We start from the raw sequence: 23422 nt of genomic DNA, 5'->3' as shown, positions 1-23422 counted from the left end.
AACACAGCCCGGCACTGCGGGGCGGGCTGCTCCACAAGGACACGGACCCCCTGTTTAAAGGACATTCATTATGTGCTGCAAGGCCTTGTGGTGCCTCTGAGCTGCAGAGCATTGCACAGGACACAGACCCAGCTGAACGGGCACAGACCCCACTCAGCGGGCACTGACCCCACTTGGCGGCACTCTAACACCAACTGTCCCAGCAGAGGCCGATGTGACCCAGCAGAGTGCCAGCTATAACCAGTGTCACACACACAGAGGATGAAACGCTCAGTCCCCAAATCCACGGTGACTGATGCAGGGGCACCTTGTCCCCAAGGAACCTGCACAACAAGCGTTATCACACACTGCTAGGGTTGAGCCAGGCCTAACAGTATAATGGAATAAGTTACTCAAATGTTAGGCAAACTTGGGATTTAACTTAGAAGTACGTGATTATACAAAGCAATTTACAAAATTAAATTTCTTCAGAAATATTAATTTAGCTTCATGACATCCCAGTGAAATATAAATTATTGTATTTAAATTATCCAAGACAAAACTTCAGGCAATAATTCTAATATAGTACTGCTCTTGACTGCAAGTCCTTTAAGGATGTTTACCAATGTCCTCCTTGGTTTCATCCTTCCTCTTCTACTTCTGGTCTTTATACTGAAAAAAAAAAGAATTTTTTTTTGTGGGAAAGGGCACATAACCAAGTAAAATTTCATACCAACAAGGATTTACAACTCTTCTTCATGATCCACATAAATTTATGACCATTTCCTTTCAGTTAGATTGAAATTTGGTAGGCTTTCCCTTTGCAGTATAAAACAATAAATCAGACACAGTTATTGACTAGATTGTCAAAACCTGCCAGGATTTGGTTACTGCTAAAATATCATAATCTGGGACTAATCTGTGTTTGCTCCTGTAACAATTCTCATTTGGATTTCACGGACTGGCAGAGAGAAGGACTTAACAGTCACTTAGTAAATTAAATCACAGATATTTAGAGAAAAAGTTGAACTTTTGACTTGTTTCATTATACACCGTGTTAAGGTATCACACTCCCCAGCCAGACTGAAATCCCAGGAAGCACAGGTGACTCTCAGCTGTCCGATGGAAACCATTCTCATTCTTTCATCTGAGAAGCCAGTCTGACAACACAGGGGCAGATCCACTGGGTGACAACTGTGCACAGGGGGCCCAGCACCACAGCTTTGCCACTGTGTGGCCTATCCCTGATCTCTGCAGCCATGGGCAAGGTCTGAGGAAAAGCAACGGTAGTTCTGGAAGTTCATATAAATTGTCTGAGGATAGATGCTGTTAGGAAAGCACATGATGCATAGCAAGATGTGGCTTGCAAAATGCTGTATTTTAATTTTTTCTCCTACAACAGTGATACTAGCCACCACAGCTGATAATTAATAGAATTCTGCATGGAAACAAAGACTTACACAGAGACCAACCTAAATTGTTACTGGTTCTGAAAAAAACCCACCATTAGTTTATGCTGACTAAGAGAATTTTCAAACAAAAAGTGTTGAATCACAAATCACAGATCCCTCCTGGCTGGGTATTTCCTTTTACCCAGACACTTCAACATCCAGGACAACAATTCGCTATTCAGAACTTGCTTTCCAATGTTTTCTTCTTTGTTCTGAAACCAAAATGCAGACAATCCCAAGCACTTACTTTATTCATCACCCAGTCAGCATCTTCAATGGCTCTTTTAATGATCTGCTGGATTCGCACAGGATCATCTTCATCAGCATGGACTTTGAAACTCTGCAACATTCCAAGTGTCACTGACTGGTCAACCCAACAGTTGTCAAAATAAAGACAGCATTGAAATCTCAGAAAAATATTTGTTGCAAATAAACTGATGGTCTAAAAAGGTAAAACTACACATTGTAACATCTGGCCATATGGAATTTTATGTTAAGTATTCTACTCCTTTCATATATCAACAACAAAAATCCCAGAGAACTTCAATTCAGAAGAACTAAAATTGTATGGTATGTTAAAACTAGAAAGAGGACAACAAGTATGATCAAAGGCATGATATTACTTCCATATGAAGTATAGAATATGAACAGCCAGATAAGATTTACCCCAGTGGGAGGGGGGGGGAATATATAAATGACTGACATGGAAACGGTAGGTTTCACCATAAAATATGCGTTTATGGAGTAAGTAATGATTGTTCACTCTCTTGACTAGCACAAGAATTAGAGATGAAAGCCAAGCAAAATAGGTTTCAGATTCAAAGCAAACAAAAAGAATCGGTCCTGCACTCACTCCCACTATAACCCTTAGATGCACTAAGGTCTCCAGGCTGCAGGAGAGCCGTTTTTGTTGGCTCAGCGGCAGAAGAAGCCCGGCACGCACCTGGCGGATGGCGTGTCTGTAGTGCTGCTGGATGGGCCCCGGGGGCAGGCGGCGGCAGCAGCGCAGCAGGTACCGGTACAGCTGCACCGAGCTGCGCACCAGCTCCGCCTCCGGCAGCGGGGACATGGCCGGGCCCGCGGCTCTGCAACACACAGAGAACCAACCACAGTACTGTGAGTGTTACCGACAGCACGGAAATAAACCGACAACGAGAACAGGCCTGGCAGACAGGCTCGGCAGCAGAACCTGCAGAAACTTTAGAATAAACCCCAACATGAAATGAATGAGAACTTGCTGAGGTTATGGACAGACGGGGTTGGCTCTCACTGCTCAAGGGAGTAAAGCACAAAGTGCAGAGCTCACTCCAGAGCATCACTCCAGACTGCCAGTGTGACTTTCGGTGAGTACCCAAACCTGTATCAGAGCCCACAGCCAGGATCCTTAAAATCCTTCAAACTTCCAGTGCTTTCCTTAAGCATCCCTAGGAGTTCATCCACATGGTGTCTTTTTAGAATCAGGATGCTTATAATGGCTACAAATGGTGCTGGAATTTAACAATATTTCCTATTTTGTCATTCTGTCAAGAATTTCAAGGCTTCAGCTAGAAACAACACAGATAAACATAGGAGAAGACAGAAAGAAACATTGTTAGGTTTGAAATTTTACATGTATTGGTAACGGCAACAGGAAAAGAACAAATCTACCAAGTTTCACTTCCATAACTATATTTACATGTCGTAACAGTAAGTCCATCCAAGTCCTATAAAGTGCTAATCAAAGACTGTAAATGCCTTGTCATTTAACAGATGGTTGCCATCTGCAAAGAACTAAATTAACATTTGGAAAAAGGCACTTTTTACATCATTACTCTTAAGAATAGAGATAATAAATAAACAACTGAATAATGAAGTAGGTGCATGTCATTGTTTTAGCACCCATTATGATACCTACTCATTATTTGAAATAATTTTTTCCTCTTTCGTAAGTAATTTAAGTCCTTTAGCCAAATGTATTTCAGAGTACATCACGACAGCTATTACATGCCTGGGCTGTATATTTGCACAGACTAAATCTTGTTGCACTGGGGAAAATCTCCTCTCTATGCACCTATAAATGCCCATCATAATGGGATCCAAATGCCGCCAAGCTTCAACACATTCATCTCTTGTTTTCTTCCAATGTTTTTTTCTCTGTAAAATATCCTTTTCTCTTTGCAGTGAAACCTATGCTGGGCATCAGCTCCATGCATTTTTGGTTTGGATTCATTTCACTTTGGCATTCAAGCAGGGGAGGTGATTACACTCCCAACAGTCAGCTGAGAGATCCCTGATTCCCCTTCAAGCAGCAGAAAGACAAGCAACTCCAAAATGTGACTCCTAACATATAGACTGAATGATTCCCTGCCCTTCTCTCCATGAGAGAGAGAAGTTTTTATGATCCAAAACAGAAAACTGGAATATGTAGTTGGATTCAATTTGATCTGTACCTAAATTTAACTTTACATGTGTTTTTTTGGCGTGTATTTGGGTGTATATTCTTGGCTGGTAAGAATTTGTATAATTCCACTGACCCTAAGAACCCAACCCGGCATTTCACATATTCCCACTTAATACAGTGAAACATCCCAAAATTCAATACAGATCCCAAAATACACTTTGGGACCAGAGCCAATTTGTGAAGTTGTTTCTAGGCTTTGGTGTGTAAACTCATCATATGTCACTGTGCTGTAATTAAACCTAAGTGGTGCAATAGATTTCCTGTCACAAATGCAAAGATCCCTCATGTGCTGGGACTGTCCAGGACAGCTTGCTCCAGCACACAGAAAAGCAGCTCTGGGAGAGAGGAAGGAACCAGTCATGGAAACATATGGATATGGAAAGATGAAGCTGATCAATGGAATTGAAAATGTTTCATCATAGATAATCAGGAATTTTCCACTGCAGTAATTTTTCATAGGAAAATGATGAGCTGTTGAATTCAAATTGTGTGACAAATACATTTGCACAGATGAATTTTTTTCATCCTTTGCCTTTCATAAATACTGGACTTTCTAAAAGGTTTGAAGATGGAAATCTGCACCCCATCTATTATCAAACTTAAATTCCTACGAGACTCTCATATTCAAATTAAAAAACCAAACCACCTGAGTTCTGACAGATTCACAGCTCCAAAAATGCTACAAATGCTGTGATATGGGCAAGCTTCACAGGGAAGTTTATCATCAAAGATCTATGTTTTTCTTAGGATGTAACTTCATCCAGTGAAAACTTCACAGGAAATCTACCACAGCACATGGAAAACTTCATGGCTGTTTTTAAAGTGGCTGTTTAATAATAAATAATCTCATGACCTGCCCATTGTTGAGTTCTAAGATACTGGTGCCCTGTACAAGCACACCTCAACAGGGACTGGACCCTGACAACGGGTAATACTACCCTCTCTGCTCTTGTGCACCCTGATGCACTGGAGAATCTGCACAGCCTCTACTGTGATTTGCCCCTCCTCAGCACAAAGAGGACAATGAAGCACAGTAAGAATCTGCACTGTTGCCTTTTGTTCTGAAAACATCTCCCCTCGAATCCCACAAATGTTACCAGTTTTATCTGCCACACAAAAACCCTCAACCTCACAAAATCTGGCTACAATCCTGACTAATAATGTAAATCTCCCTCTGATAACTTAAATATCATGCACAGCACAACAAACAAACTATCTGCACCAAGAACTGTTGAGTCAGAAATAAAATAATCCGCTAATTGTGCTTTTCTGGAATGGATGACTGTATAATGTCCTAATCAGAAGGCTGAAATCACATTTGCATTTAGATAAAGCCCTGTTCACAAAGAGACAAGTATAAAAGGAGACACTGAGACTATTGTGGCATTTCTCTGCATTGCATAATCATTTACATTCCTGATAATGATACTCAGATAGTGAAGCAAAGGCTGACCAAAGCCAATTAATCTTCACTCTGCATTAGCAGGTTTGGCAATTGACCCCGTGCACAGCAGAACCCTGATGAAGCTAAGATGACACTATGCCACTGCTTTCAGTTTACTTTTTTTACCTGCTATTGTGAGTGTTTTTCAAGCAAATCCCCACAGTTCAACAGTCATGATCCCAATCCCTCCAAACTAGTTAAACAGCCACCAAAGCTGGGCTCTAGAGACTAGAAGTGTTAATTAAAGGACTGCAAGAGTTACCTGAGCTATTGCTGTTTACAGGTTGGCTCCTCCTTCCTGCTCAGCCCTCTCTTTCTCCAGTATACAGGGTAGAGATGTGTTTTACTACTTTGAAGTATTACACCCTCACAAGTCTTAACTCAGGAATTTACGATTCTCCATCCTTGTCAAACCTCATGATCTCAGGATAAATAAGAATGCCAAAATAACAAAGAAATATGAAGCCTTTTGAAACCTCTTTAACCACAAAACATCTTAGTTCATGTTGTGACATCAGTCCAGGAAGGCACCCAAGTGAACTGCTGCTACCCAGAAGGTTCTTCCTCTTTGGTCACATCTGTCCTCCCTTGCAGGTTTCCCAGATTCCTGTGAGTCCAGCCCGGAGTGCCTGCAGCAGGGGCAGAACTCCCCACTGTGGGCCACAGCTGCCCTCACTGCTCATGGCACTGTCACACCTCCCCTCAGTCCCCAGTGGGTCACAGGAGTGCCTGGCACATCCAGGGCAGTGTGAGGGGCTCTGCTGCCCCAGGCAAACCAGCCAAGGTCTGTCTGTCCATCCGTCCCTGCCTGCTCACAGGCACTGAGAGGCTCGGAAGGCTTGGCAGGCCTGGGCACGGCCGCCCTGCCGCCCCAGCTCCCTGCAGCCCCAGCTGCCCCGCAGCACCAGCCGCTCCCCAGCCCCAGCCCTGCTGTGTGGGTGAGCACGGACAATGCTGCAGTCACTTCCAGCAGCCACGTCTCGCTGGCTCTCATTGAGATCGTGGCTCTGATGTGATTGCTTCTGACGAGCTGGGGCCGGGCATTGTTGGGGTTTTGTCCTTTCTAAACACGAGCTGCAAAGTCCCCTTGCATGAGTGATGGCAGCCAGGCCTGTTCACTTCTATTTCTGCTCCTCTGCCCTTTATGCTTTGATTGATGCATGAGGCAGAAGCAATGTCAGGTGGCTCTGCAGAACAATTTGGGGGGCACAGCCCTGCAGTGTAAAGTTTGTTTTACACAATATTTGTAGACCATATGAAGGGTTAAGGACTGGGAAATGACAGATCCTGAAGATCTCTTTGTTGACAAGGAATCACCACTGCTTGGACACCCTTCATGCTATTCCACAGCATCAGGATCTGGCCTAATACTATTCAACAATGTCACCAGTTTAAAAATATAAAACATAATAAATTATAAATATAATATAAATACAAAATATAGAATTGTAATTGATAAAACTTGAGAATGACAGAGAGTGCTAGAGCTGGGCATAATGACTACTTGTATAAATTAACCAAAGCCACAGGGCAGATGTCTTACCTTACACCCTGGTTTGGTATCACACAGCACAGACATGCAATACTGCAAATAAAACATTCTGGCTTTTGCAATCCTACACCAATGAGGAAACATGCTGCCCATGCTGAGGCCAGATTACTTTGTTCTGTATAATTAATGAGCATGATCAGACTAATTAGAGTAACATTCTTTGGTGCATACTCACTAGTGAGGACAGGAACCTTCCTGGTTTAGGTGCAATTCAAACTTCTCCACCTTTTTCTCCTGAAAATGATTCTCCCGGCTTAAAGGAAATTCTGAAAGGCACAGTCTCAAAAGAACTTTTTCTTCTCAGCTCTGAATTGCTCAGTTCAATTGAACAAAATTAATTTTGTTCACAGTGGCCAAACCTGCACGTATTTACCTCTGGGATCATGCTTGAATAGGAATTGAGTTATCAACTTTAAGCCAAAACCGCCTGTTCATTCCTTTCTTGTAAATATTGTATTTTGAAATGATCCAATGCTTAGTTCCAGTTCAGCAATTCTGATTCTCCCAACTACTTCATGTCAGTTAGTGCAACAGCTTTCTGGCTGAGGTTGTATCACTTTCTGAAACATCCAACTGGGCACCAAATAAGCTGCCACAACTGTTCCTGACAGACAGATACCCAGCTGGCAGCATAAGGCATGGAAGTGCCTTTGAAGGGCAAAACCATGCTGTCAGATTAATGACCACATTAACTCTATGGACTATGGCTCAGACAAGCATGGGAAGAATAGTAAGTCTTACATAAGGTTTTTTAGTGGCTTCTCGCTGTTCAGGAAGGACTGAAATTGGTTAAAGTTTATTTTACCATTATTCTTTAACACTTTGCTTACTTTGCTCATGCAATTCAACTTTATAATTTTTTCAAGGAAAAGTCAAGACAGTAAAACAAGGAGCTGTCAGTGCAGAAAGAGCTCTTAGGAAAGTACAAGAGTTGCAAACATCCTGCTCAGCTTACAAGGGAATAAACCCTGTGCAGTGTGACCTTTCCTTTTCCTGCTCCCCCCAGAACATCCCTTCCAGCCCTGGCTGTGCACATAATCCCTGGATGGTGATGATGGGGCTTGTGCCCTGCCCTGGGATCTACACCTCGTCCTGGAGTTGTCCTTCCCAGCTCACATTATCCTTCACAGTAGTGTCAGGAACAACTCAATGTCTATTATTTCAAATCCACACCTGCTGAAATTTAGCATCTGCCAATCCTTCACTCTCAATCACAGTAATAATCTGAATCAACCCCTTTCCTGGCATAAACCCTGTCTGCGGTGGAATTAAACCATGGATGAATTTGACCCACCATATCCTGAGCAAAATCCACGTTCCTGGGAGCAGTGTTTATAAGCAGCAGTAATGCAGGACATGTAAGTCTGGGAGCCTTTAGCCTCTTAGGGGGATTGGCCCAGCTCACTAATCAGGGATTGTTTCCATACCAACAGCTAATCAGGGGCAGATCCCGCCATGTCTTCGGGACACTTCTGACCTCTTAAAGCCACAGCTCAAGTTTCCCCCAAAACTTCACTGTCACTCTCCAAGCCCTAGTCTAGCTCAAAGGCAATCTAAGGAAAAGGAAGGTGTGGGCAGCGAGAAGCTCTAACAAGTACAGACATCCCCCAGAACCCCACAGGACATTTGCTCTCGGTGGTACAGGGCTTGCTCTTAACTGATTACACACAACACACCAACTCTATTGAGTAACCACACTAATTTAGAGCTCTATTGAGTAACTACACTAATTTAGAGCTCTGGCAGAGATGAAGGGGGTGAGAGAGAACTATTTTCCCTTTGCATTTATCAATACTCATCTGAGTGAATGAGCATGGCAGGACAATTCTGAGTGGCAAAAGCATTTGATGGAAATGGAGCTGCCTTAGGTTTCACCCATGATTCTGGTCTGTTTACATTTGGTGAAACCTCAGAAAAAGGGGGATAAAAGCTTTGGTTCAATCGAAGTCCTGGTGGTAACCTCCAGTGCTAATAATTAACTCAATTATGCTGAATTAATTTGATATAATTATCGGTGATGAAGCAAAGACAGCGACCCAGAGAAACTTTGAGAGACAGGAAGAACAGAAGTCCTAACAATACAAAATACCCTATTAATAGCATATTTTTTTCCCCCAAACTGAGTCAAAGAAACAAAATGAGTTCATTACAGTCATCTGGCTTCATTCAACCCTCCAAATTACCCCCGTACCCAGACAAATAGCTGTGAAATCCAGCAAGTGCACTAGAATTACAGCAGGCCCTGATGAATTTGACATAGCACTCAGCACAAGTGTCTGTCCCCATCCAATTACCTAAACAATGAAGATTTAATAATACATTTAAGAGATCCACAATGCTTCTCCTTTAACTGAAGATGTTAATTAAGAACACTTTTCTGTTGTACTGTTGTCAGTTGGGTGGTTTTTTTGAGGAACAATCTGGAGGATGCTGCTTATGGAGTCTTTTCATTTGATCTGCAGTTTTTATCTAGTATTTTCAGACTTATTCAGTTCAAAACAAACGAACCCCAGCTATAAAAACCAAACATCTTTTTCCTCCCCCATTTAATATTTCTGTGATTTGCTTTGAAAGAGTATTACAGAAATGCCTTCCCTGCTATGAAAATACACACATTTTTACTGAGGATTTTTTAATGCTTATGTGTTTAAAAAGAAAAGAAAATGTCAGTGGAAGCAAAAATCAGATGTGGTTAAGTCTTGAGAGGTGGGTTAAATGACAATGAAATCCAAAGAATTCAATGCAAATTATAACTGGAAGCAGCACCAGAATGTCTCAGGACTGTGCCCTGCTGCCTCAGCCTGCAGGAAGCACCCCTGGCCTGTTTCAGGGTCAGACAAAGCCTTCAGCACCCTGAGCCCACCCAGGGCAGAGCACCCCAGCAGGACACAGCCCCGAGGCTGTCCCTGCCCCCGTGCAGCCCGGCACAGACCCCCCATGCTGCAGGTGGGGCTGGAAAGCCCCAGGTAAACTTTCCTTGCCTTCTTCCCCTCCAGGGGCACTGTGTGCATGGATGTAGCACTACGGTTAGTCCTTGCCTGTTGTAAAGGAATTTAACAACTGGCAGCATCACTCTATTTAACGTTTTACAGTCCTGCAGGACCAGTGACCTCCAGCCAAGGAGACCTGGGTGCCTTTGCTCTCTGGCTTCAGCCTGAAATGCTGCTTGACTTACCCCTGTCACAATGCTGTAAATACACATGTTTCCAAGCTTCTACTGCATTTTTATTATCCCTGGTGACAAGAATAAAAATATTACTTCTATCATCACCAATTGCTTCTGAGGAGAGATTCCAAGTGCTTAGATGTAAGAAATGAATAATATTTTTCCAATTTGCTAAGTAGGTGCTGCTCACACGCCCCCAGATCACTTCCTCCCTGAGTTCTGCTGGTTCTCAAACACAGCTGATCTTTCAGAACTCAATTTAATTGCCACCAGGCTCTGATCAGACTCATCAGTTCAAAGCAAGCTCCATTACATCCATAATTTATGTATTTGATTTCAACAGATCCTTTTGTGCCCAATACAAAGGGGGCAAAAAGCATTTTCCATGGGGAGGATGCTAATGTTTTCTAAATAACAAGTTTTAAAAAATATTATTTCTGTGGAGACACTACATTTTAAAGTGGTGTGAGGGATTTTTCAAAGGCTCCAACACTTATCTGGACAGCCACTCAAATTTTGTCTATGCCTCTTTCCTACAATCTCTTTCATTTAGAGAGCTGTTATTGCTGCATGGGGACACATCCTGGGGAAAGGGCAGGCACAGGCTGGAGGGAAGCACAGCTCCCCCTCCTTCAGCCAGCACACAGGAACGAGCTGTGGGCATACACAGCCCAAACGCACCTCGTGCCCATCTGACACACAAGGGTGTGTGCGTAAGCGAGGAGCTCAGCAGCCCCTCCCTGCCAGCACCCCGCCTCCCCCAGAACTCCCTCTGCCCACCCCCAGCCCTGCTCTGCCGTCACAGCCTTCATTTTCCCTTTCATGGATTTTTGCTTGAAAAAGCATCACTGCCTCGATTGTCTATTTTCAGCCTGTATTTAAGAAAACCCTTTGGTTCCATTTGTAGCCACATCCTGTCTCAGCCTCCCCCTCTTTTTGTTCCTAAATATAAGGCTGATGCAATTTGATGTGACATGACAAAATAGCACATTTGCATTGGCAGAAACTTTCTCTCAGCAGCAGTAATTAAAGGGAGTAGATGAGACATTGCTGAAATTGGTGTTTATTTAGCCTGGAAATAAAAGGCTTCAAGATGTCTTTAGAGGGATGTTCAAGTGTGTCACGACCACGAAACTCATCAATGAGTGCCACCTTCTACAGGCTTCCTTTCTGACAAAGAAATGGTCACTCAAACAATGTCATTGATTTAAAGAGAGTAAAAACAGAAATCAGAGTTCTGTACACCATATTCCTAACCAGTGAAAATTATTTCATGTATTTCTTGGGATTATAAATAGTACCAGGACACTTGTGGTTCCACGTAAGACAAGGCCAGTCAATCTCTAACTTTAGAGTACAGGCTCCCTCAACATGAGAGGAAAACCAAGATCTCCTTGACCACAGTAAGAATTAGGCACTTAAATATCTGAATTTTTGATCTGAGATGCAACAGCAGAGGACAGGTACTCACCTTCACTTACAACACAGATTTTATTAATTGTCAAAGACAGAAATCCAGGAACAGCAGCCTGAATCCTGTAAGTTCAACAGGATTCATACTACAGATTAAAATTCATCTAAAAAACTCATGAAATAATTTACTGTGTCCAGTTTTGCTGAACAGATGCTAGCAAATACCTGACAGGGTCAGGTAATGTCAGCTTTCTGTACTCTGTTCCATCATTGATGACAGCAGTAGAACACAGTAGAGGAAGAAGAGTGATATTCAGAAGTTGTGCGGGTTTTCTTGATATTTAGAAGGTAAATTTAGTTTACTTAATCCATATGAAGAATTCAGGGAAAGGTCTGGTAGCTGCTCCACAGGCCACAGGATTTAGTAGACATAATATGGTTTCAAGTGAAACTTCCTGCTCAGGAACATCTTCCCTCTCCTTGTGCACACAAGGCTATTCTTTCAAACCCATCTGTGATCAGCTCAAAACCGGCAGCCCACGTTTTGAGCGGGCTCGTTTCCATCCTAACACAGATGGCACCAAGAACAGGGCAGGCCAGAAAAAAATCAGTTTGCATATTATGCTTCAGTTTTTATGGGTCAGATTACCATTCAAAGCCATCAAAATGGCAACCCATATGTGATGTGTCTGCCATCGGAACTGAAGTGATACACCATCAAAATCTTAACAGGGCTGGTTAGACAGCATTTGATTAACCATTGACTAAACTCTGATATTTAAAAGTAAAGACATTTTCCTTTCCAATAAGTTTTTTACTTTGACAGACCAATAAAATTGCTTTGGTGAGTCAATAAGGAAAAGACATTTTGCCATCTTCATCCCTGAACAACTGCATCGGCACGGCTCTCTTGGCAGAAGGGAGCTCAGCTTCTATGCCAAATATTCACTTCCTCCGTGAGCCAGGTGCAGATGTTGGCTATGTCATCTGTTCCAACTTTGTTCTACAAGCCAGAAAATTGTTCCCACAGCTTTGGGGAGAAAATGGGGATCTGAATAGCTCTTTGCATGCCTTCATTGGTGGAAAAACATCAGATGTTTTAAAGACACTCTTGCAGAAATAAGAAATGTGTCATTCCCCCACTTGTGACAATTAACCCACAGAGAGCTGTGCCCCATGGATCCCAAAGGGATGCTGCAACAAGGTCAAAGCCATGGCATTCTGATCCCAGCCTCCTCCACATCCTCTGCCTTCCTGCAGTGCCAGCTACAGCCCATTCCCTGCTCTAGGGAGGGCATTGTCCCAGATGCTCCAAAGACTCTGCTGCTACAGGGACAGATTTTAAAGTGGGCAGGCCTCTTCTGAGAGAAGTCTATTGAATAGTAAAGGGTATTGGAAACGTCCCACTATGTTATCATGGCACCTGGAACTCAACTGCCACGCTGATGGCCAGGGCCACTACCCCGTGTCACTGCCAATGAGAACATTCTTCATTCACACGTTTTTTTCAGCCCTCTAGCCTCTCTACATGATATTTTGGTCAATGCTGATACTTCAGGTGCATATTCTCAACCAGATACAAGACACAAAATGAAAAATTCACTTACAGCATCCACAGTAGAGGAACTTTAATTATCTTCACAGATTAGGCCTGTCCAAGTCCAAAAGTAAGCAAGAGACCTGCAGAGAAGAATCAATTTTCATTATCTGTTTCTCTTCAAGTCACTACTTGAAGTGCCATTAATAAAGAAGTGCTGAGAAGCCCATCCACAGCTCAATTTATCCCTATGGGAGCTTTCACTTTTGTCTGACCAGTTACATCAGACATGAATGCATGGCTTTAATATGAACAGGCTGTTGCTTTCAGTCATCTACTCTGAAAAGCTTTAAAAAATATACCCTACAAAAAGATTTAAGTAGAGAGAAATTCTGACTGAGGAGAACTGACCCTTCAATATTTCCTGATAAGAGTTGCTGGAGGTAAGAAAGCATTTACCTCCTTTAAAGAGCCACAGTTTCTCACACTCAGAACTCCATACAATGACATAATAATTACTTTACAGTATTCTGCATACAAAAAACTGCTTTGGACCCAGGCAACAACAGACGGCACACAAGAAACTGCTTTTTTTCAAATACACGACTGTACAGTGAGTAAGGCAAAGCAACTCATTCTCTAAAGCCAACACTAATTTGTTTATTTAGAACCTCTCCTAAGTCTGTTGAAGTCAAGCAAACAGATTTCTCTGGCTATGCAAAGACATCTGGATCAGGTTTTATCTCAGATCCTGTCACAGAGATTTTCAAAAACTACTTAAAACAAAAGTCCTGGAAGATAACAACAACAGAGACTCTGAACTGATGTGTTTTGCCTCCCTTTGAAAGATACGAGTCTTTGAAAAATCTAAGGCAAAACTCTCAAGCACATTTACAAACACATGGATCAAAGACAGCTGTTGCCACAGATGATTTTTCCCTCCCCCAAGTATTTAATAGTAGCACAACTTGGTGACATATGATGATTGACAACAGCTTGGGATGTTCAAGTTTTGGTATCTAATGTCAGCACTTATATTTGCCCTCTGAAGGCCATATCAAGATGTTCACAGGCAGCCTTACTATAATAGGCAATGTGAAACAAGAACCCAGAAGAACAGATTGAACTTTAAAAGCTCATCCTGAGTCCACTGACAATTTCTAGCTGTGGTACAAGAACTAAACACGAAAAGCTGCCTTATTTTCATCCATCACCTAAATTTTCCTTTGTGAGAGCAGAGGACCTCTGATAAAGATCTTGGCTGAGTGCTGCAGAAAACATTGTTAATTAGCACTTAGCAGATACACCTGCAGTTACTATCCCACCAGGACATTCACCACGCCCTTTCAGAAGTGAAGTCCCTCCTCTGTTAACTCATAGCCAATGTAACACCCAGAGAGCAACACAATTAACTTCTCCTCAGGCTGATATTCAAACCAGCACTTACTTCTATAATTCACTTAGCAGAGCATCAAGCACCTGGGCTCAGAAAGCTTTCCAAACCTACTCAAATACACCCAGCTGAGCTTTGGGAACACAACAAAACAGTATCAGTAGCTCTGTTTCATTGTTCAGTGATAAACAGTGCTTAAGGTCTAACTTGAATTTCCACTTTGGAAGTGTCTTTTAAAGAAAAGTTCATGTCAAACTTGAGGTTCCTTTGAGCTGCCAAAATGTGTAAAGAGCACTGATGTAAATGTGAATTACACTCCTGACACAGTTACTAACTGGTATAAGTTAGTTAAAGCCAATAATCTCCAACTCGCTGCCCTATTTTTATCTACTAAAAGCCCAGTGCCTTCTTGTGATCCCCCAGTGCAAAGCTGACCTGCACTCAATCCCTTCTGTGCATCAGATTGGTGACAAGATTCTTGCATCTTCATATGCCACCTCCAAACAGCTGCAGCCTGGAACAATGGCTGCACGATAATGTTGATTTTATATAACCTTTAGAAACAGATAATAAAATTCTAGTGTGCCTCTAAAACATGTTTGAGAAAAACAGGCTTACTTGCCATGCACAGACATACTTCCAAGCAAAGCTTGGGAGCCCGTCTTCATTCCTGCCTATGAGGGAGCAATAATATTGCTGGTCAATTTCTTATTTATCCGTATCATACATGCTCGCCGTATCCAAAAGGAATAAAGAAATGCTATCTGTAAAGTCTTTACACTTTAATAAAGTGATTGGTAATAATTTACTGAAGGTAAACAGGTATAAATCTGCTATTTCTAGCATGCTAAAACTTATTTATCCGTTTATCTTTATGGAAATTTGTTTCAGTGGGCAAAGATCAAAGCCACACACACTTATTATTTTTCAGAGGGCTGCCAATGTTTGTTCATGGAATGATGAATCCCATTTATTGCGTTACATCCCTGTCTCCGTATGCCACAACTCTGCTTCCCACTGGTGTGAGAACAGGACCAGGAGCAGAATCAGCTGCCCTGCTCACGCCTTTCCTCCCCAGCACAAACTGGTCAGCTTCTACTGGGAGAAACATTTCCATAACAATCTGACCAGACTTCTCCCTCATTTGTTTGCAATGAAAGAGTTAATATCTGTGACCCAAATATGGAGACCCATTTTAAACTTGCTGAAAATTGCTTTTTAATCCTAGCTCTCGAGGATTTCCTTTGAAATATGCAGGATTACTATAATATGGATTCTTTTGTGTAACTTAATACATTTCAGCATATTAAAAAATTAGTTGAAATTTCCATTCTTTTCTGATTTCAAGTGCCATAAAAATGACTGTAGAAGTCAAAACCACTGACAAAGCCAGCACCCATATTTATGTTATTTACTGCAGTATTTACCTTGCAATTCTAATATTTAGTCAGGCTGACACTGGCTGGTTTTAAGGAATAGTTATGAGTTATTAATATAACTAACGCACATGCTTCAAATCAAGTTCGAGAATTTTGCTGGATAGCAATGGATTTAATCATGTGCTTTATCATGCTTAAATTTCCCATGCTTACTTTCAAGTCTGGAAGACCAAACATCATAATTTTTAGATATCAGAAAATATTTCCCAATATTATTCCAAATCTATTGCCCAGCTTTTTCTATTTTCTTGCTACAAACCTTTATGCAATTGTATTTTTATTCTACATATACTGAAGAGAAAGAAAACCATCACACTTGTAAATAAACTGAATTTTAAGATTGGCACATGCAACTATGTATATTTTAGCAAATATCCAAAACTTAAACCAAAGAAAGTGTATTGCTTACTATCACAATAATCACAGCCAGAGTGATTGAAAATAGCAAACATTCAGCAAGCTAGATTTAGAATCAATTTATTGAATCTGCCGATAAAGAAAACAAAAAAATCTAAATCCCAGTGCAATTATCAAGCATCCTCAGAGTGAAATACTTTTTTAAAAATGTGATTTCCCTGCAAATATTCTGAGAACAGAAAATAAGGACAATTATTTGCATGGGTTTAATCACATAATGTGACACTGATATTTCAAGAGCCAGATAGCTGATGGCCTGTGAACTTCTTTATTCCACATAAACACATCTCAGAGCACCAAACCTGTGCCTGGGCTTCCTGAGCAGCCCTGGGTCCTCGCTCACATGATTCATTTCACAGCCAGTCACCCAAGAGCTAATGCAAGCGAGCGGCAATGCAGAATCCTCCTCCAAACCAGAGGGAGGATCCTGTTCCCTTTGATGCCTTTTCCCTGGAAAGGAGCTGTGTTAGATGGGATAAAAATATACAGGATAGATCTACACATGCAGATGTTGGGAGAATATAGAGAGGAAAAAACAAGCAAATCATTTTGTTTCAGCAGTAACAGATGTTGAAGCATCATCCTGCAGACATGTTACTTTTAATACAATACTGCTCATAAAGTGAGGGGGGAGGACAGAATCAATGCCCAATTACCCAGTTTTTTCAGGGTTTCCATTTTAATGAGCTTCCTGGATGATTCTGTCCTTTTAATTTTCCTCCTCTAATAATCCTATCAAATTAGTTTTGTCTAAAACATCAGCAAAAAGAAAATCAGCTGTCTAACAAAATCCTAAAATTGCTGGTAGCAGGTTCTTAAAAATGACACATTATACATCATTTACTTCTGTATAAATACAGAGCAATTCCCAAGATCCTACAGCATTGGTGGGATTAGACTTGAGTGACTGAAAACAGTCTCATGTCCCGACACATCTGCTAATGGCAAACGGATAGAAACAGACAGTGCAATGGCATTTGCAGAGAGATCAGTGCAGAAAAAACAACCAAATGCAGAACAAATAGATTAAAACCACCTTTCTGTGGCTAAGGGAGGGATTAGGGAAAGCCTGGCCTGCATTCCAGCTGCAGACTAACCTGCTTTCCCGCCAGACTGCATCTGCCACTCCTGTTATCAACAGTGGCAGTGACTTCCCACCTGCCACCTGGCCACGTGAGGTGACACCAGGAGTGGCTGCGGGGCCACTGCTGCAGCCAGAGAGCACACAGAGCTCACATCCCCTGAATCCACCAGGCACCAAAGCCCCAAACAGCCCTGCACGCCCTCTGCAGTGAAGCAGTGCCCGGCCTCGCAGGCAAGGACAGGGCAAGCACGGGCAAGAGCTCCAGTGATGGCACCCACAACCTCTGAACAAAAAAAAGTCAAGACAAACCCCCAACAGCCATAACTGTTTACAGAGCAGCTTCCTTACAACCCACTGGTCCCCCAATACCACAGGAATTAGTGATGCAGAACTAATTGATACAAATCTCCTGAGGGGAGAATTGCTGCTGGTTATCTCAAGATGAGAAATTTAGTCCAGAAGGATAAATTGGACAGACAGCTGAAAAGCCTTAGTTCTCCTGGTAGGAAAGGAATTGATCTGGTAAAGAAAGCCCTTAAAGAGATATTGTCATGTCAAAAAAACAGGACTAGGAAAAACATTAAGAGTCTTAAGACAACTGAGAAACCTCTGAAAACTATGTTTGTATGAGTACAGGTAATTATTCCCACCTTCACACAAAAGATGAAAAACTGAAGATGTCAAAATTTTAACACTTCTCCTAGTTAAACTCATGTTATGAATATAATTGTGAAACGGCTATAAAAAGCCCTGTTCTTCAATTAGTGATTTAATTTTTGCATCTAGTATTTTTACTTATCAATTCCCCTCCTACCAAGTTGAAGAAAAATAGAAGTATTCAGATATTCACAGGCATGTAAAAGATTCTATTCATGATTCTGGCAAAAGGTTGTATCAGACTTTTTCTGGATTAATTTTACTGCCCAAACCCTCAATTCCATTAATTACATCAACAATTTTTTCGATAAAAAAAATAACAACAGTTCATGTGCACGTCACATGTGCAGCCTGCATTTTTTGCTCCAAAGTGCACATACGCAAGATATACTTTCTTAAAAACATCAGATTTCAAGGACAGGATTATGAAGCAACAACACAACAATGAATTCTTAAAATGTACCTGCAACCTGTAGAGCATTGGCTCATCAAGTTGTGGGACTTCAGGACGTGAGCCCTGTGCTGTACTCAGGGACAATGGGATGTCACAGCCCAGCAGCTCTCGCCATCCCTGCTGCTGGGCCCAACGCTGAGCCTGTCAGGGAATCAAACACCCCAAACTAGCTGAGGGTGGAAAAATCTCAGCAAGAGCTCCCAAACTAACCAAATTCTCCATGTACAATCAATGCCTCTTTTCTGTCTGACCACAGAGACAGAGCTTCCATCACCTGAACCAGTGACTCCAAAGTTCCATGGAAGGGAAGATTTCCAAAGCTGCCATCTTCCTTGGACAGCAGGTTTGAATTGAGACAGGAACTGAAGTGCATGATGTGACTCTATGCTGAGTTCAGCCTATCCAGGCTGTGGCACACCCCACCAGCTGAGAATCCGTGCTCTCCACAGGGGACCACAGCCACCCTGAACGTTAGGGTAATTCAGAGCACCTCTACTCAACTTGTGGCTTGGCATTATTTCAGCTACCAGTTTACTCCAGAAACAGTGGATCATGGAGAACAAGGTCAATCAACATGTGACATATTTAAATAAGCAGCAAACAGCGATGCAACTCTTGGAAAAAACATAAACGTACCATCACACAGAGATTAAAATCATGCATTGCTTTTTGCCTGGAGAGGAGGAAAAGGAAGTAGCCTGCTTCTCTCCCCTCTCCCAAACCCATCATTTAGGGATGCTGCTCGCACAAGGACAAGTGCCTTGTGGTGATGCTTTCAATTCTGCACCTTCTAGGGAAGATAACACACTGTGGAGCTATTTTAAGAACATCTCATTCACAAAGGTCTCCAATTCCATCTTCAGAGACAGAGACGATTTTCTTGCTGCTTCAACATCTTTACTGGCTTGACATTTGCTTCAGAGGGAATTCATTTGCTGTTCCAACATCAGAATGGAGCAAGAGCAGCTGCCAGGAGAAGGATAAAAGGAAACACTGTCGACAAAGAGCAGCAGGGTCATTTCTGGTGCAAAGAAATATAGAACAGAGAGAACCACAGAACTGACTCTTTCTCCAGAAAGCAGCAGGGGATAAAGATGTCCCCTCTGCCTCCTGCAACTGGTGCTTAGGAAGGGACTAAACAATCAGGCTTAAGTTTGTAAATGACTAATTATTACAAACCAACTGTAAGCCCCTGAGCATTCCCAGGTAAAGCCAAGTTCATGCTTAAATGCTGCAGTCAGCAAAGAACTCAGTAAGTCCTTCAGAACTCTCAAAAGAAAACACTTCTGGCTAGAAAGCTATGCAGAGCACAAGCTCAGTATTTAGGAGGCGACATTTTTGGGATGATTTCAAGCTGCAATGCCAATCTTGACCATCATGTCTGTAGATGGAGCACACTGGACAGACTTGGGGCAGGGCTGTGACCCCATCACAAAAAAACTGCTCTGCAAGAGCCGGGGGGGGCTGATGGGCCAGGGAGGCAACACAGGTACCCGTAGAGTCTGATATCCAACATCAGGGAGAAGCTCAATCTTGGATGACACCATCTGTCACTCACACCAGCTGTCCCCTACCCCATCCCAGGCACATCATGCTGCCCTGCTGCAGGAAGCACCATTCCATCATTTCACTGCTGTCCAAGGCAGTGCCACATTCCCCAGTGCTGCTCTAAAGAGTCACCCTGCCTGTTGGCCTGACTGACAGCCTCACCATGGGTCACCTGCTCGGTTGGATTACTCCATTCTTTTCCCTCTATCTTATTAAAATGTTGCCCTGAGTAGGGCAAGGATTTGTCCCTCATTCACAAGACAAGCAGATCCTGCCCTCCACCTAGATGAAGGAATATTGCCATCCTTTCAAAAGTTAAAACAGAAACCTTTATACACAACCAAAGCCAAACCAAAATATTCCTTCCCCTGCTCCTCTCTGAATTTTATTAATGGAAGAATTTATTATTTTCCAGTTTCATGGATAAAAGGTTTTAAAGACAAAAACTCTAGAAAATTATTCCTTGCAAAGAAAAGGGCTAACATACTTGATTAACAGCAATTTTAATCCCATGATATTTCATGTATATGCTTATTCTGTTGCACGTTAGGATCACAGTTTATTTGGAGCGTGGTATTTATCTGACTAACCAAACCTGCTCAGATTCACAGGCATGAGCACTGTGTTTCTGACACCTTAAGGGCTCCAGCATCAGGATTTATGAATTAAATATTTCCAGGGTGTTACAGAACACTGAGGACTGTATCTGCAGAGTGTTATATCAGGGTATGTGTGGGCTTGTCAAACACCCACATGATAAATTATCAATAGTGCAGCTCAGAGCACCCCTTTTGTGGATCAGAGACAAATCTGTGCATTTTATTATGCTTTGTTCCACTTAATGTTATTTTTTTCTGCATTAAAGGTTCACAAAACCCCTACATGCCTAAATGCTGAAGGACGTTCATACACAACACACGATCAAAAGACTTATTCTAATATTTCAAGTCCTGTTTTCACAGTTAGTTCATGTGGGATAAGAAAAAAATGCTGACAAGTTATGTCTGGAACCGGACAATTACATTTTATATTGTTCAAGATGATACAATCTTTTGTGTAGAATTTTAAGGTTAAAACACTGCTGAGGAGCATTAAAGAAACAGGACTAGCTGATCACAAAGTGTCTACCATCCCTTGCCTGTATGCAGAGCACTGTCAAAGAGATTATACCCCTGCAAACCAAGTGTCAAATCCCAGAGGAAAATAAATCTCTCAAGAGTCAGAAAAGACTAAACTTGAAGCTGTGGATCTTAAAAAATGAACAAGTGTGAGCCCTGTGTTTCTGATGCACAGTATTGACTTCTACACGCAGTAACAGACCTCTACTGAGGAAACAAAGGGTCTATTAGGTGAGCACTTTGCAAGTTTCGTGTTTTCCTTACTACCCTTCTGTTTTTTTCCTTACACATACTTCCCTATGAATCAACTTGATCTTGTCCTCCTTAACTTTCAGAGCATGAGCAGTCCAAAAGCAGTTGAACTGAGAGCTCTTAAGTTTCACAGTGTGACAGAGGCCAGGGACACCAGCTGGAAGTGTTTATGAACCCAGTGTGCAAGGCAGATACATTGGGTAGGGTGGGCCACCCATCGTGGCACCTGACAGAACTCCATATGGGCACCAAGATAAGTGCATCCCTCTCCAGGCTGCACCTCATTGAGCAGGGCTGCTGCAGCTGCCAAGGGCAAACAGAACAACATGGCTGCAGCATTCAGTGCATCTGAAATCAATACAGTGGGTCCCAGATTTTACCAACACTTCACAGATGGAAGCTGGGGAGTGCAGTTTGGAGTGATCTGTTCAAGGACTGTCAGGAAACACGTGCCAGTGCCAGGACTGCAAACCCTGCACTGCTGCTGCTGAGAATCCACCAGCATGACAGCATCCAACAACACTTTCAGAGTACTTCTAAGGCAAGACACTTATTTACCCAGTAAAGTACCTAACTGAACAAACAGTTAAGGCGACACTGTGTGCTCAGACTTGAATAATGGCACTGAGACACTGACCTGCAAATACACTGAGAACCCAGCTTCCCATACAAGGATTATTAGGCCACTGCTCCCTTTTACTACTTGAAAAGGTTTTGCAGAAGAAAAAGAAAAGTCCATAATGAAAACGTGTGGGAGAGTTTTAAAAGCCTTCCAGTCCTGCCAACACAGCCCTATGCCCTTTTGTTGCCACTTCCTTCCTTCTCCCCCACACCACACCCCCCAGAGCCCGAGGGGAAGCAGAAACCAGGAGAACCCTTGGGGTGCGCCGTATTCAGACCCAGCTTGTTATCAGCTCCCACAGAAACCTCAACCAGACAGCTACAAATGTGAGCTCTAAAAAAGTATTCTGTCTCTTCTTCCAACAGGTAATATAAAATGGCGGTAAACCAAAATTTGCTTGCTTTTTTTTTCTTCAGTGTAGTCTCTGTTTTTAAAATGGTGACATGACAGCAAAACTCTGATGTAATTCCAGACTGGACTACTAGTAACCGTATTTCCAAATGCAACAGGGATAGCTTTAACAAAGGAATCTATCTTCAGTCCTGCAAGACTTTTCTTGACTACATTCTCAAAGAGCCAGCAAAAATTATCCAAACCCCATTGTTATAAAGTATCCCCAAGGTATCAAACCCATTCTTGCAAAGATTTTGCACTGAGGTTTCGGGAATCACAACAGGCTGTCACATTTATATTCTCTCTTCCTCCCCCCGCAGAGGAGCCCGATGCTGTCCAGTTTTCAGAGACAAACAGAAAGGACAGGTGGCAGGACTGCACCTTCAGGGACCTGCTGGTAACACCTCAGCACTGCAGCTGTCCTGGCACAGCTCGGCTGGGCTCTTTTCTGCCCAGACAGGAGCCAGGGGCAGCGAAGGAGAGGCTGTCAGCTCCCTCCCAGCACAGCACCAGCAGATCCCTTCAGTCCCTGACTGCCTCTGAACTGCTCATTCAGCTACCTGAAGGAACCTCTTTATCACCCTCATGGTAATTTAACTCTACCACCATGGGAAAGGCTCCAGTAACCTGGGAGAGTTTTTCTGAGGTAAAACTATTAATCAGATATGATTAATATCTTCACATGAGAAAATGGAAGTTGTTAAAACTGTCGAGTTTTTACCCACCCCTGTGTTTTAGGGAACACTGATGCCTTATCCAAAGAAACTGCAGTCCCCAAGCATGCAGATTCATAGCGTGAGGGAACTAGAACAACAACCAAAGAACATTTCGGTCCTGGTTAACACGTACCTCGCAGTGTGAACACCCTGAGCATGTTCTGAGCACACTGAAGGGCGCCTCGCAGGGACTGCCTCGGGCAATGGGCCACGGCCGCGCTGCTGGGAGCATCTACACCCTCATTAGCGCTTTATTTCCCTTTCCTGCCAAGGGGAGCTCACGCGCGCCGTGACAAGGTGCCACCACCGGCTGCCACAGCCCAGGGGCCCCGCTCCCCCCCCCGCAC

General features: G+C 42.7%; 1 protein-coding gene across 2 annotated transcripts in view; it reads right to left on the bottom strand.

Moving 5' to 3' along the window:
* LYRM9 (LYR motif containing 9) overlaps positions 1–23410 on the bottom strand; it is a 29757-nt gene extending 6347 nt beyond the window's left edge. Inside the window, exons 1-5 of one of the 2 annotated variants that reach the window (XR_004082102.1) lie at positions 23209–23410; positions 13053–13125; positions 2374–2515; positions 1678–1770; positions 603–651 (exon numbers count right to left, since the gene is read on the bottom strand). Coding sequence is in view for 1 of the 2 variants with exons in the window: in XM_031059848.1 (XP_030915708.1) it covers positions 634–651; positions 1678–1770; positions 2374–2515; positions 13053–13057 (258 nt within the window). In the remaining variant the exon portion in view is untranslated. Of the gene's footprint in view, positions 1–399; positions 652–1677; positions 1771–2373; positions 2516–13052; positions 13126–23208 lie in introns of those variants that run through there. The other variant, XM_031059848.1, reaches the window with a different exon arrangement.
* Positions 23411–23422: the final 12 nt, after the last annotated feature.

Source organism: Geospiza fortis, unplaced genomic scaffold, assembly GCF_000277835.1.
Source record: "Geospiza fortis unplaced genomic scaffold, GeoFor_1.0 scaffold538, whole genome shotgun sequence".
Classification (NCBI taxonomy): Eukaryota; Metazoa; Chordata; class Aves; order Passeriformes; family Thraupidae; genus Geospiza; species Geospiza fortis.
The sequence above is the reverse complement of the archived record's forward strand: the minus strand, read 5'-3'. Positions and strand labels throughout refer to the sequence as shown.